This window comes from Eubalaena glacialis, chromosome 13, assembly GCF_028564815.1.
Source record: "Eubalaena glacialis isolate mEubGla1 chromosome 13, mEubGla1.1.hap2.+ XY, whole genome shotgun sequence".
Lineage (NCBI taxonomy): Eukaryota > Metazoa > Chordata > Mammalia > Artiodactyla > Balaenidae > Eubalaena > Eubalaena glacialis.
This window is the reverse complement of record NC_083728.1, coordinates 81,749,915-81,764,479: the sequence shown is the minus strand read 5'-3', so window position 1 is coordinate 81,764,479 and position 14,565 is coordinate 81,749,915. Positions and strand designations below refer to the sequence as shown.

General features: G+C 45.1%; 1 protein-coding gene across 3 annotated transcripts in view; it reads left to right on the top strand.

Annotated features, from left to right (window-relative positions):
• The window catches only part of AUTS2 (activator of transcription and developmental regulator AUTS2), a 1,116,331-nt gene that overhangs the window by 1,084,043 nt on the left and 17,723 nt on the right, over positions 1-14,565 (top strand). For 2 of the 3 annotated variants that reach the window (XM_061208932.1, XM_061208931.1), the window contains 3 exons: positions 8,250-8,470; positions 10,151-10,195; positions 13,260-13,355. In XM_061208932.1, coding sequence (XP_061064915.1) covers positions 8,250-8,470; positions 10,151-10,195; positions 13,260-13,355 — 362 coding nt within the window. Of the gene's footprint in view, positions 1-5,157; positions 5,642-6,895; positions 7,150-8,249; positions 8,471-10,150; positions 10,196-13,259; positions 13,356-14,565 lie in introns of all 3 variants that reach the window. The other variant, XM_061208930.1, reaches the window with a different exon arrangement.

The window sequence follows — 14,565 nt, the reverse complement described above, 5'->3', positions numbered from 1 at the left end:
ATGGTTAATATGCTTATCTGCACACATAATTTTTAAATGTGTATAAAGCCTTGAATGAAACGTAAAGGAGAAACAAATAGAAGGTAGTTTATAATAACATACTGTGTTTTAAGTATGTAGATGCCTGTTTGCATTAGAAGACAACAAAAGGTCAGACGCTTGAATCTGTACATAGAAACACGGCTGTCGTGGTAATTCACATACCAGGATCAGCCTTACCACTGATGTCATGATTTTCCCAAGTGATGAACAACTCAACAACAAGACATAACACAGCAGACGTAACAACATACAATAGTTGCATTCTTAGAAAACCCAGTGTGTATTAAAGCCATGTGGAAAATTATTTTGTCTTTCTTTGCAAAAACAGGTTCTAGGTTTTTCAGCTGCACACATGTTCAGTGGGACTTTAGAAAGTGAACCAAGATATTGTGTGGGGTTTACCTTCATATCATGGTACATCTAATCTCCCTGAGAGCCACTAAATACCCTCCAGTCATTGTGACAGCCAGACATACTCCAACAAACTTTGAAAACTCCGCCAAGGGGTGGTCTCTTCTAAGAGCTACCTCTTCCATGGCTTAACCTTTAACTTCTCTCTCTTTCTCTCCCCTCCTCCTCCCCCCTCTCCTCCCCACTCCCCCCCCCCGCCCCATTTATTTATTTATTTATTTATTTATTTATTTACTTCTTTATATTTGTTTTTGAATCATAAAACACCCTAGAACATAGATTCTCAAAGCATTTGTGGTGGTGGGGGGTGTTTCTGAAAGTTTATAGGCCCTATAATTTTCTTGTTAGGTTCGTTCCCAAGTGTTACATGATTTTGGTTATTGTAAAGGGTATTCTTTTTTTATTTTATTTTCTCTTCACTATTGCTGGTGTGTAGGAAAGCGACTGATGTTGTGGCTTTTCTTTATTTGGATACCTTACTGAGCTCTCTTATTAGTTCTCATATTTTTTCAGCTGGTTGTCTATGTTTTCCAGCAAGATAATTATATTTTTTGTAAACAATAGTTTTGCCCCTTCCTTTGGTTGTAGGTTTGCTGTTGGTCTTCAATTTAATTGACAGGAATCGTTTGCTTCCTATAGGTTTAGTCCACATTGTCTATAACACGAAATGCACCTGGTACCTTTTTTTGGTTGAGGGGGTGTTGATATGGAGTCATTTTTCAGTTTACTTTTATGATCGGGTTTGTTTGTTTTTTTAAGTCAGTTTTAGTAATTTATATTTTTCATAAAATCCATTTTATTTTAAAAGTTATTAGTATAAACATGTGCATTCTATTTTCTTATTTCATATAAAATATACTCTCCGTGCCTATTAGTCGTACCACTATTCAAATTCCCAGTTTTGTTTGCTTTCCTTTTTTTTCCCCTTGTTCAGACTGTTTTTAAACATAAGACCAGTTTTAAAATTTTTAATAGGTAACATGATCACAGGATTCAAAAATTTAAATATGCATGTATGTAGACAGTAAAATATCTCCCCCTCCCCCAGTCCTCTGTCTCTCCAGTTCTCACTCCTCCTCAAGCCCCCAAACAGGTAACTCACTGCTATTGGTTTCTTGGGTATTCTTCCGGAGTTGCTTTATGTATAAAGTAAAAATTAATACATTTTCTTCCATTTTTTATAAAAGCTAGCATATGCTCTACATTGTACATATAGAGCTCCTCATTCACTTGTACAGCTGCAGTCTTTTCCACTGCATGGAGGTACCAAATGCATTTGTAACCAGAACCCTAATGATTACATTTGAGTTGTTTCCAAACGGGCGATTCAAATCATGATGTTGTTCCACTGTGTCTGTAGACCAAATTCTTACTCATCAGGTCAAGGGAACTCCATTAGTTTTTTGGCTAAATGTTGCCACATTGCCCTCCACAGAGGTTATAGGGTTTATATTCAACTAGTAAGGTAAAAGAGAGTCCATTTTCCCCAGGGAACTTGTATCCAATTTGAAGTAAAATCAAGCACATTTTTCCTAATCTACCCTTACGATTTTTTTTAAAAAGTATTGTGTTTGAGTCAAGTTTGTTGAGATACAGTTTACATGCAGTACTTTCAGCCTTTGTACTGTATCGTGTAATTCAGATTTGCATATCTTTTATTTATAAGCATGATGTTATTTTTACAAACACAAAAGAGAAATTTTAAAACCCCAAAATGTAATGAAAAAAGCTTCTAAATAAGACTAGTCAATTTGCACGTTCTTATTTCTTTCGCCTCAGCACATTTCATCCTTTGGCAAATTCAGAGCACACTGAGCAATACAAAAAAAAAAAAAATTTTTTTTTTTTAATGTGTTCTTGCCAATTTTGGAGAAGCTCAGTAAGACAAGTGGACTGTCAGGACGGAAGAGCTTAACTGGGAAGACGCATTTATTGAATAATTGAAAGGAAAAGAAAATGCATTGCCGATTAGCCACAAAAATGCATGACGCCTAGTCTGTGCCTCATGAGACCCGTGCAAATGGGGGGTCGTAAAACTGTTTCAGCCCCAAAGTTCTTACCAGCCTTCCAACCTGCCGGCTGCCTTGGTCAATAGGTTGGGGCACCAGTATTGATGGATTGACGATAGCTTTCAGACTGAGCTGAAAGGCCGTGTTCCAGCAACAATTTGTAGCTTTCCTAACCCTTTGCACTGTCTGATTGTACTTAAATATTTTAACTGAATCCTGGATTTTTCATTACCTGTTTTGTGTTAGGGGGCAGCATTGTGTAAATCATAGAAAAGTCACTTAGTGGTGGCAGAGTTACCGCTAGAACTCTGCTGTCTGGTTTATTCAACAGCAAGCAAGTTCCTTAACGTCTCTGGGCTTATTCCCCATCTAGTCGAAGAGGGTTGGATAACATGCTTGCTTGCTACTCACAGAACGGTCTAAGCATCAGCATCACCTGGGAGATTCTCAGAAAGGTAGACTCTGGAGCCCCGCTCACCCCCAAAGCTGCTGAATCCGAATCTGCATTTGAATCTGATCTTCAGGGGTTTCATATGCACGTTAAAGTTTGAGAAGCGCTGGGATGGTCTCCCAGATTCTGGTCTTCCTCCAAAATTCTGTGATTCTCGGTTTCCCAAGCCAATGGTTCCCTACAAACTTGTAGGGTTCGCTAGAGAGGTTTTGGTCTTGCCGGTGTACCTTGTTGATCGTCACGGATGGCAACACCGCCACAGTCTCAGCACCACTCCTCTGACTCTAGCTGGGTTTGGGCTGGTCCTGAGACAGAGGGACAGCAGAGGAAACATGAGTGTCAACTCTGCCTTTACAGAGCTTTGGGAAGCGAGCCCAAGCCTGTACTGTGCCTTCTTTTTTTGTGCTGTTAGGATTTCCCGGGTGTTAGTGCTTTCTGCCCCAGACCTAACTAACCAGCCTGCATTGTGTGAAGCCTGTGGTTTTCAGGGAGCTCGTATAATTGCTTGCTATGGAAAATCTTGTGACAATGATAGAAAAAAATGAAAAAGAAGCAGAGCCAGCATCCCTAGAGCTGGGTGTCTGCAGATAAAGGGTCTTCCTTTGTGTTGTAGGAGTTCTTCTTGTGGCTGAAGGGGGTCTGTGTCCATATCAGGAATCTTGTTCTCTCTCAGCCCTCAGGTTTTGGAAATTCATAAAATGTCAGCTTATCATAAGCAAAGATCTTCCTAGCAAGGTTCTGAAGACAGCACTTCGAGAGAAATGTGTGTGAGTAGGATGTCAGAAGTCTAGAGTTGCTTTTCACCAGATCCATCAGATGCTTTATCCGTTCATACCTGAGCCATGTGAAGAGGGGGCTTTCTTGGCATCCTGTTTGTCTAATTCTTCCACATTGTCTGTGGGACTTGAGGATAGCCGAGTTCATATTAGCTAAAAACGTGGTTTGCTTATAAACCCACCATTTGTTTCTGCTTTTGTGCATATTACAGGTTTGATCTGTTTTACCAAAAGAACACAAAAATAACGGATTGCTTTGATGCAAATTCCAGGGAAGAAAAACTGACATGTGTATACCCAAGAGGACATCAACAGAAAGTAATAGGACCAGTGAGAATACCATGTATTTTTCATACTTGGTAACAGTGAGATTAGAAGAGAAAGTTCATGCCCAAAGTAGTTCATTTAGGAACACCTGAAACACCACCCTCATTTCAGAGAATATTGTGATCTATTCTCTTCCAGTTTCTAAGCTGTGTAATAATAAAAGGATGGATTTTTTTTTAAGCGCAAAAATGCAGGAAAGGTTATTTTTTCCCTGCAATGTATACAAAAGTACTTACTCATAAATCGGTCCACCTCTTTGTATTTAATGCCATATTTGTCTTTCATTATTCTGTTAGAGAATTGTATGGAGTTTGACTTATGGGGTAATCAGGTTACCCCTATACTAGATGTGGCATGGATCTTTTGACCTTTGGAGGGAAGCATATCTTTTAAATTCATATAGGAGCATCTGTTGTCTACATTTCATTAGTGACTGTAGAATTTGACTTACGTTTCACATCTAGGCTTGGTCTCACGTCCAGCATCACACCCCTTGTCCTCACTAGGCTAAGGACTCCTCCAGTGGTCCAGAGGGAATTCTTTAAGAACTCAAGCATGTGTAGTTGACAGTAAATTGGTCTAAATTCATGTTTGCACCTTCGATCTCAAACTCGGGGATCGTCGGTAGGAGTAGAAGGCCTCAGCAGTAGGAGGCCTGACGTTTGACGGGAAGTTTAGCCCTTGCTAAACAGAAAATTATTTCTCCAAATGTCAGGCGGGCTCCATCAGTCAGAATGGAAAGGGGGAAGGAGGCCAGGCCGATAAGAGACATCTGTGGGGCTAAATAACTTTTGCTTCGTGTGCTACTGCAAACACTCCTCCTCTGTGTAGTCAAGAAGTATATTTGTTTTAAAAGGAGAATCAACTTGTTGGCTCTTGTTTCTGAATTTTGCTGCACAAAAGGCTTTGTCAAGGTGAAGGGAAACATTCGTTTTCAGAGTCTGGTGGCTTCAGCTGCTTCCTGGAAGGCAGCCTTCTCTGGCTGGTGGGCCTTTCTCCCCCAGGGACACGGCTGCTCCCAGCGGTAAAGACAGGACAGCACCGGGGACGGCCCAGTGGGCACAGATGACCCGGGCCCGGCGTTGGCTTCCACTCACGCGCCTGCCTGTGCTTTTCTCTCTGCTCCCCCCACCCCGCACAGATCCGGAGCTCGGTGTCGGCGCGCTACCCCAACACGACGGCCGCGATGCGGGGCCCATTGTCCCCAAGATTTCGGGTCTAGAGAGGAGCCAGGAGAAGAGCCAGGACTGCGGCAAAGAGCCCATCTTTGAGCCCGTGGTGCTGAAGGACCCCCGTCCTCAGGTCCCGCCGCCGCCGCCCCAGCCCCAGGCGGAGCCCCCGCCCCGAGCGCCTTCTCCGGACCCCGCTTCGGGGCCGCGCGCCGAGCCCCCGCCGCCGCCCCCCCCGCGCCCCGGCGCCCAGCCTCCGCCCGCGCCCCCGGAGGCCCCGCCGCAGCCCGCGCCGCCGCCGCCGCCGCCGCCGGCGCCCCGGCCGCCCCGGCCGCAGTCCCCGGGGCCGCTGCCGCCCCAGGCCCTCCCGCCCGCGCAGGCCCACCCCTCCGCCCAGAGCCTCCCCCAGCCGCTGTCCGCCTACAACAGCAGCAGCCTGAGCCTCAACAGCCTCAGGTGAGCCGCCTGCCCGGCTTTGGTCATCTTCTGTGGGACGGGCAGCTGGCGGTGGGAGCGGGGCCCCCGGGGACTGGGGTCCCTTGTTGGAAGCTGTAGCGCAGTGTTCTCAGCGAGGCGGGGACGCAAGACAGGGACGGGGCCTGAGAGGCCGGTGGGACAGGTCTCTTGGGAGCAGGACGGGACGGGTTGGGCGGAGGATGGGTGGTGAGGACGTTGTCGAGAGCTAAATATCTACGGAGGCTCCTGAGAGAGTGAAGGCAGGAAGAAGAAGGTTCAAGGAAGGGAGAGTTGAGTTGAGGGCTCTGTGCCCGGGAGCCCCGCCGGTTCCCTGGTCAGAGGCAGGGAACGGAAAGCCAGGGAGATGGTGGAATGTTGAGAGTCTTAGAAGGGAAGCTCTTTGCCCCCCCCCCCTTCACATCTCCCTGCAACTCCAGGGACGGGAAGATGGGGACCAAGGAGTCACAGAGGTAGAGAAGAAACACGCCAGGTTTAGGGAGAGAGAGGTGTTCCTCCCTGGAGATCCAGGCACTCTTCCGTCTTGTCTTTGCCAGGGTACAAAAGAAAGTTTACAAAGTAGCACAAGGAAACCTGCAAAGAAAAGGGAAACAGGGACCCAGGGTACAGGGCCCAGTGTTGCCCACCCCGGCTGGTCCCGGGGGCTGTCATTCTAAGCCCCCGCGCTTGGTGACTTGGATAGTGTTTTCCTTGTGACTGTGACGGGTGACCGTGGCGGTCAAGAGCCTTGCTCTCTCCTGTCTGCAACAGGGGAAGGAAGCTGCCTTGGCAGGGGCCAGGCCCATCTTCTGCCCCCGAGGCCACGTCTGTGGCCTCCAGACCGTAGGGGTGACGGGGCATCTGAGCCCCCTGGCTCCCCCTTCCCTGTGCTTCTTCACAGAAGAGGGAGCAGATAGACGGGGCGAGCCCCGCTCACCACGCTTACTCCTTTCCACTGACATTGCCCTGTCGGAAGTGTGGCTGGTGCAGGATGGGATGGGGCCGCTGTCCGGACATGGCGGCAGCTGGGGGCAGCAGCTCCTATTCTGCTGTGTCCGCAGTCGTGGGGGCAGTTTAGAGGAGCTGCGATTTCAGCAGAGGCTCTGTGTGCACAGGGGAGGGTCTGGGAAGAGGAAGAAGCAAGAGAAAAGGTGCTGAATGGCTTTGGGCAGGGAGATGGGGGTTTTTTTTAAGAAAATAAATGGCTTACCTCTTTTTTTTTTCGTTTCTTTCTCTTTTTTTTTGGTATTCCAACAGCAGTAGCAGGAGCAGCACTCCAGCGAAGACTCAGCCTGCCCCCCCTCACATCTCCCACCACCCCTCAGCCTCCCCGTTCCCCCTGTCACTGCCCAACCACAGCCCCCTGCACAGCTTCACGCCCACCCTCCAGCCCCCCGCACACTCACATCACCCCAATATGTTTGCCCCTCCCACTGCCTTGCCTCCTCCACCACCTCTGACATCAGGGAGTCTGCAGGTGCCCGGACACCCGGCCGGGAGCACTTACTCAGGTAGGATGGAGGCGCTGGCCTGGCTTCTTCGTGCTCCCACTCTCCCCTCCAGGGGGCCTCGCCTGCTGTCTGTGTTGCCCCCAATGGCTAGGTGTTACCCACTCATGATTTTCTGCTTTATCGTATGCCTTCTTGTAATCTTCCTCCAGTCCTCTGCAGGCTGAGATTCAGCAAAAATATGTACCAACACCCATCCCAACCTGGCATGACAGTGTCCTGGAATCGGACACTGCCAGAGAGGCTTTTCTGACCAGGTTCATCCTCTGAGCAGTAAAGCACAGATTGTCTGGGCCCTGTCACCTGGGCTCCCATTAGCTTGACAGAAAAGCTCTACACATCCCATGTCTGTTTCAGGCCAGGATCTTAAGTCACATCCTTGTTAGCTGACTGAGGCCTTCTACCTTGGGTGGGAAAGAAGATGTACTTTTTGTGAGCATATGTTCCAGCTTTTTAAGGACACACCTAGTGTTGGATATTGGGTCCTTTTCTCCTCACCTGTATTAATCAGGCCAAGTGACACAACTTTGGGTTCGTTGTGGCCATGTTTTACCACTGATACAGAGAGCCGTAAAGCAGAGGTTTATGTTGGAAGAGGGCATGAGGGCTCTGTCATGGCATGTTGCTGTGTCGACAGCTCACTTTTATTAGTCAGCCAGTCACTGCTCTTAAGCACTTAAATAGGTTCATTTCTTTAACCCTTGAAACAAATCCATAGCACAGGCAATGTTATTGTTCCCGTATGATAGATGAGGAAACTGTGACACAGATGGGTGATTTCCCACACCCGGGGTCACTCAGCTGGCAGTAAAACAGCTGAAACTTGACCTCTGGCCGTTCGGCCTGGACTCTGTCTGTGCACCCCACGGATGGACCGCCTGTCCCTGAAAGCTGAGACAGAGAACACAGTGTGTGACTGGCCCTTACCATCCGCTGCCTGGTCGGCTATCCCTTCCCACTAAGGGCCCAGCCGCACCCCGAGAGCCCCAGCTCCCGTGCCCTGGGCCCGTAGCCCTCCGCAGTGAGCTACTGGGATGTCCTGTTCTGAAAGGAATTACCGTCCCAAGAAAAGGTGTCACCCTGTCCCTGTTCTTCTCTTCCAGAGCAAGACATCTTGCGACAGGAACTGAACACACGTTTTTTGGCCTCCCAGAGCGCTGACCGCGGGGCCTCCCTGGGCCCCCCACCCTACCTGCGGACCGAGTTCCACCAGCACCAGCACCAGCACCAGCACACGCACCAGCACACGCACCAGCACACGTTCACGCCCTTCCCCCACGCCCTGCCGCCCACCGCCATCATGCCGACGCCAGCACCGCCCATGGTGCGTACCCCAGGCAGAAATGTGAGGATAAGTAGAGCGCGACTCTCTTTTTATGCAGCACGGTGGGGTTGGACCAGGCCGTCCGGGCACAGGCGATTGGCTGGGGAGCAACAGCTGTTTGGGGGGGACTCCCTTGACCTTGCTCAACTCTGCTGGAGAGAAGGGGATGTGCCCTGCTCCAGGCAGCACTGACCCAGGACCTAAAGTAGGAACTCTTTTCTAGACGGTTATTTCTAGCACTGTGGGTGGAATTTATTCTAGATGCCCTCAAAACGGTCACATCCAGTGTCGGTAGTTAACTTCTTAAGGGTGATTTTGTTTTCTTGAGCATCTTGGGGAGTTGCCACCAGATATAAACATGTATCTGTCAGTGTTCGGCGCTAGCAAATATATGCTGATGGAACCCCGGGAAATCCAGAAGGGCCGAGGAGGGAGAGAGTCATTAGGAGACTTGGATGGCCCTGGGTACCCCTCCCCCAATACCCGCTCTTTCGGAAGGTTTTCTAAACCGGCTTTGATGAAGGTGTTGCATTTCCCGTATTTCGTAAGACAACGCCCCCAGTCTGCTATTGTGCTCTGCCAGCAAGTGGTCAGGGATCGATGAGCCCTGCAGGGTCCGAACTCGGCCTTGTGGTTAGAGGGACCACTGGCAGTGACACGATCTTGGCCTTGCCTGGGGACTAGTGCATGCCGGGAGGACCAGTTAGGGTTGTTTTTTAACTTAGGAGCTGTAAGGAATAGTGGGATACTAACTATTCTGAGATTGATGCCTCTCCATAACAGTGACTATTAGAGTGTTTTACTTATTTAATTTTTAATATTTCAGGAAATACTTGATTTTAAGGCAATTAATATAGGCATTGTGAGGATAGATTTGAATTCCGTGATTCACCAAACTTTGCATCCTCTCCTCCCTCCCTCTCCCCCATTTTGTTCAACTTGATTTTTTTTAATATATATCTCAAAGTTTATTTTATAAATTTTATTGAGGAGAATATTAGAGGTAAGGCCTTGGGACCAAAAATTTTTTCCTGTGATAAATCCTGTATCTATTTTCTGGATGAACTGTACTTCTCCACAGTTATTTGGGGAAGGAGTTTATACCAGTCTGAGTGAGCTGTTTCACAAAAGAAGTTAAATCTAACTGAGGGGAGTTACAGCCCAGGATGATGACATTACTTAGAAGAAATAGTGGTATTTTCTCTCTTCTGCTCAAAAGAAAGGTTCTAAGACCTAGCCCAAATTGCCTTGTATTTGGGGGTAATACATTTCAGAAAACAGCTGAATGTACAGTTCTGCCAAAGTGAAGATGAAAACGGAGGGAATTCTCTGGATAAATCAGATCCAACGCTCACGTCCCTCTGATTTATCTGAACAATTGCCTCTTCTCTCCAGTTCAGATGTTTGGTGCGCGCCAATCTCTAAATATAGCCTAGAAAGAAAGCCGCTCTCGTGTGGCCACAACCTAAATGCACTGAATGGGTTTTCACTTTGATTTTGCGTTCCTGTTGATTTCTTGTCAGAGTGACTCGAGCTCAGAATGGTTTCATATACAGTGAGGTTACAGAGGCTGATGACAGCCTAACGGCAGAGAAGCTTGCTTCGGGCTACCTCCGCTGAAGCAGTGAACAGAAATGTAGATTCTTTAAGTAACTAGCTTTTGCTTTGATCCCTTTACAGTTTGACAAATACCCAACAAAAGTTGACCCATTCTACCGGCACAGTGTGAGTCTTGTTACCATGCTACCCATTTAATGTAACTGCTTTTCCATTTTTGTGCTCTCACCACAGATCAGTAAATGACTAGCAGCCTTCCTTAATCATCTTTGCAAGAATTTCCCATTGCTCCTCGTCACTTTGGATGCTTGCTTTTGTGACGTTTGCTTTTGGTAAAGATGCAGTATCATCTTCTGAATCAAAAGGTCATAAGCACTCCTAACACTTTCAAGCGCAGGTGGACTTCACTGGCAGCCAGGCCTCTGTCCTGCAAAGTGGGGCGCCCGCAGTTAAACCCTTAGAGTTTCAGGAGAGTCTGAAATCACAGATTTCAGTCTTCGGTCGAAATGTCCTTAACATGGAATTCCTGGAATTCATCTTCAATTATTTCCTCCAAAGAAAGTACCTTACCTTTTTGACTCATGACTTCAAAAAGCAAATTTTCATTTCTTCTAGACCGACTGTTGATCCCTCTTACACACAGCTGGTATCGTTCTCCTGAGCTCGTTACAACTGCGACTAAAAATATCATTTAAATAAAAGAAGATCTTAAAAGTTGAAATGCATGATTTTTTTTCTCTTTAAACTCACTCTTCTTTATTTAAAAAAAAAAACAAAACTTTTTTTTTTAAATTGTTTCATGCAATTTTAAGAGTATGTTCTGGAACTTCAATTGGCAACAACCTAAGTTATATGTTCAGTGAATTACAAGACGTGGGCTTCTTTTATAACAAAAACCTTGAATATCTTACCATGATATTTTGATTATGGAGTGTATACTGCATCATTTTTACCTGAAATTTTGCAAGTTTTCTTTGCTCAATGGTTTATTCATGTTTTTTAAATGAAACCAGAAAGAAGGAAGTTTAATAACTGCTTGTAGCCATGTTGATTCACCCTATTAAATATTCTTGCTTTGATTTTTGGGTAGTGTTACCTTACTGTTCAAATAGAAATGCTACTTAATAGATCAGCCAAGACTGTGAATTCATTCATGCTTTGAACTAGATAATTAGACACTGTGTTAGTCCTAAGCTGAGAAGTTAGCTGAGAAGTCAGGACTAGACAGTATTAGAAATCAATTAAGAATTACTTACGGAGAGACATTCAGAAATGGCCTGAGGAGAGCCTCTTCAGAAAGGGATGAGGAGGGTGTATCTGAGCACCTGGGCCCCCAAGTTGTTCAGCACTGTTCTGCTCAGAACTGTGACACAAAAGCATTTTTCAAATGGACATGCAAAATGCAGTAGAGCTGTGGGTTTTCTCTTTGCATGGGTTTCATGAATGGTACCACCCTTAATAATCAATCACCAGATTTCTGCCATTTGTCTATACTTGCTAAGTTAAATTAAGGACCAGCTAACAAAATCATTCTCAGAGAAAGTTTAGCTGCTCTACTGGCAGCTCAGTTTACTTCCTAGGACCTCATGCAGTGTCTTTTCGTATACATATTACACAGAGGATCCTAGATTTAAGATGGAGAATAAGTCCGCAAGCCTGAATTTTTGGAAGGTTCATGTTTTTATTACTTAGGTAATTCAGATTTTTAGTCAAGAGGTGGAATAGTCAGCTATATTCGAAGAGGGTCAGTAATGGACTAGAGCAAAAGGAAAATGGTGAGAACACCCAATTTTTTCATTGAAAACATTAAAGGAAAAAATACCCACCTGGAGGCAGAGTAATAGGAATTTGAGTGCATTTTAGTGTGATGTATTTAATTACTCTGCTTCATTCAGTGTACTGGGGGAGAGTTATTTCATATTATTAGTTATAGTGGATAATATATAAAGTACTTAGTCTCCCCTGCTTTGGGGATTGGGATGTTATAAGGGGAATTAAGATACAATGCACTCAAGTATCTAAAACACAGTTTTAGACTTAAAAGTAGTTTAAATGAGGGTACTTGGTTTGCAGTCACTGTTTAAGTGGATTTAGTTCAATATCAATTAGTCTGAAAAACTTTGCTGCATCACTGAAGGGAGCAAAATGAAATAAAGACCAACGGAAAATGTACGTGCTCTGAAAACAGGATTGTGAAATGTGGATTTTAGCCATTACCTAGAAATAGCTCACATAAATGCATTATTAGGAAAAGCTTGAATTATTATTGTATTTTTGACATATTGTGCAACCATAAGGGTGGGACGTTACTAAAACATCTGTATGGTGGTTTTTTCAAAGTAAATGGAACCAGAGTGATAAAAATCTCAGAAACTGTAAATTTTTAGGAGGAGGAAAAGATGTGTCTGCATTGTCTTCAGTACTGCTGTATATTTCTCTCCTCCACTGTGTCCTCTGTAAACTATTAATTCAAGAAAATTCGTATTTTTAATTCAGAATCATTCTTCTCCCTCCCCACTGAGTGGTCAGACTGACATGTCAAGGGATTGGCTTGAATAGCCTTCAGTGAGCTTATCCATCTTATAGAAAAATGGGTGGCTCTGTGGAAAGTACACTCTGAGTCATTTTACTTTCCCCTTCCACAAATGTCTGTCGTCATTTTAGACAATTAAGTTGTCCTCTGGAACTGCCACTTACCAGAACAACCTAATGAAGCAAGGATTGTGAATATTTTCTCATTTCCTCAAAACTATTAAAAATCTACAAGTACTAATTGAGTTTTAATGGTTTAAAATCCTGGAATCCATAAAGACTTGCTTCTTTTGTCTTCCCTTTTTTTTTTCTTTTTCTTTTTCTAATTAACTTGTAATTTTCTGGGCATCTTGTTTGGCTCAGCACCCCCTCCTGTTTTTGATATGCATTAAAATCTCCAACCATTTAGGACTTCTATCCGATTTAACAATTAATAATTAGAAAAGCTCCCTTTCTAATGATGTCCTCATCTGGGACATCATTTGTTGGCTGATTGATTCTGAACTACTTTTAACTTTTTAAGTTAAGTATTCATGGCACACCTGTGTGATCATTTCATTGTGGCTTCTTGACTAATCGCATCAAACTGAGATTACTTGGCTTGCTAATGTTGATGTCTTTCTATGGGAAGGGAATTGGAACATATCATTTGCCTCCTACTAAAATGTTGTCTTCCCCCCTTCTCCATCTTTGGCCACAGCTCTTCCATTCTTATCCTCCTGCTGTATCGGGCATCCCCCCTATGATTCCGCCCACTGGCCCTTTTGGTTCACTGCAAGGAGCATTTCAGCCGAAGGTAAGAAACTACATCGAAAACACACCGGCGTACTTGTAAGTGGAGCCTGGGGCTAGGCAGGTAGCTTCCCATCCTTTTACCTGCCAGGGACTCATTTTTCCATCCAAATTGACCATCAGGATTAGAGTGTGAATATTTTCTCCTAGTCCATTTAGGTTTAAAACTCAGCCAGAATTTAATTTTTAACCTGTGCTACCCATGTCGTCTCAGTTGAACTAGGATTTCTTGTGCTCTGTAAAATATATAGAATGTGTATATATATATATATATATTTCCCGCCCCCACCCCCCACCAAGATTGTGGACATATGCTTCTGGTCAGGAATTGTATGAAATGTCAGATAAGCCTCCCACCCCGCCATCGGGGTCACACTTCCCAAGGTCAAGACTACCATCCTCGTGTGAGATGAAGTAGCCTTTCACCCTTTATGATAACTGAATTCTTTTCTACCTAGCCAGAGATAAGCTCCTCCACTTGGGCTAGAGTTACCTCTGAGGGCCAAAATTAAGGCGTTAACTCTCAGAACACTCTGCCTTTTTGTGACTTTACATCTACCACAGCCGATACTTGATTCTCGTGCCAAAAAATCGAAATGTATTTCTCATGTTAGCAACCATTCTCAGATTGTAAAGTAGGAAATTTCGCTGTGTGATTTTGGTTTTCTTTTATTTCCGTCTCATTTCAAAGCTAAAACACAGATTTTGGGCCAGAGTCTCCCAGGATGAGCACATAATATACTAACAAAGGCATGCTGCCCTAAAATTAGAAAAGAGGAAAAAATTAAAAAGCATTAGGGGGTGGGATGGCTGCACCTTAGAAATCACAGGGACCTGCATGGAATCGCAGCTCCTGTGCCCAGTTAGACCTCCTCAGGGCTTGAGGATGGCCGGTCTCAACACCTCCTATCTGGGGATAAAATGATGGTGGTTTTTAAACTCCTTCCGCCATCTCTCTTTACTACCCTCTCAGACCCTGGTCTGTCCCCTCTAGGTTGCAGGAAATCTCTGGTGCATCCCCAACCAGCCTGGTAGGTCACTTAATAAATTAGACTATTTCCCTCACTCACAATTATCCAATCACACAGAAAACTACATCTGGGCAAGAAAGTGTCTCTCCTGGTGTTGAAATAGGCCTTTCCAGGCCATCTTACTGATTGAATATGTAGATTGCAGTTCATTAGCGGAGTTCTTCATATGTATGCAAATCAGGC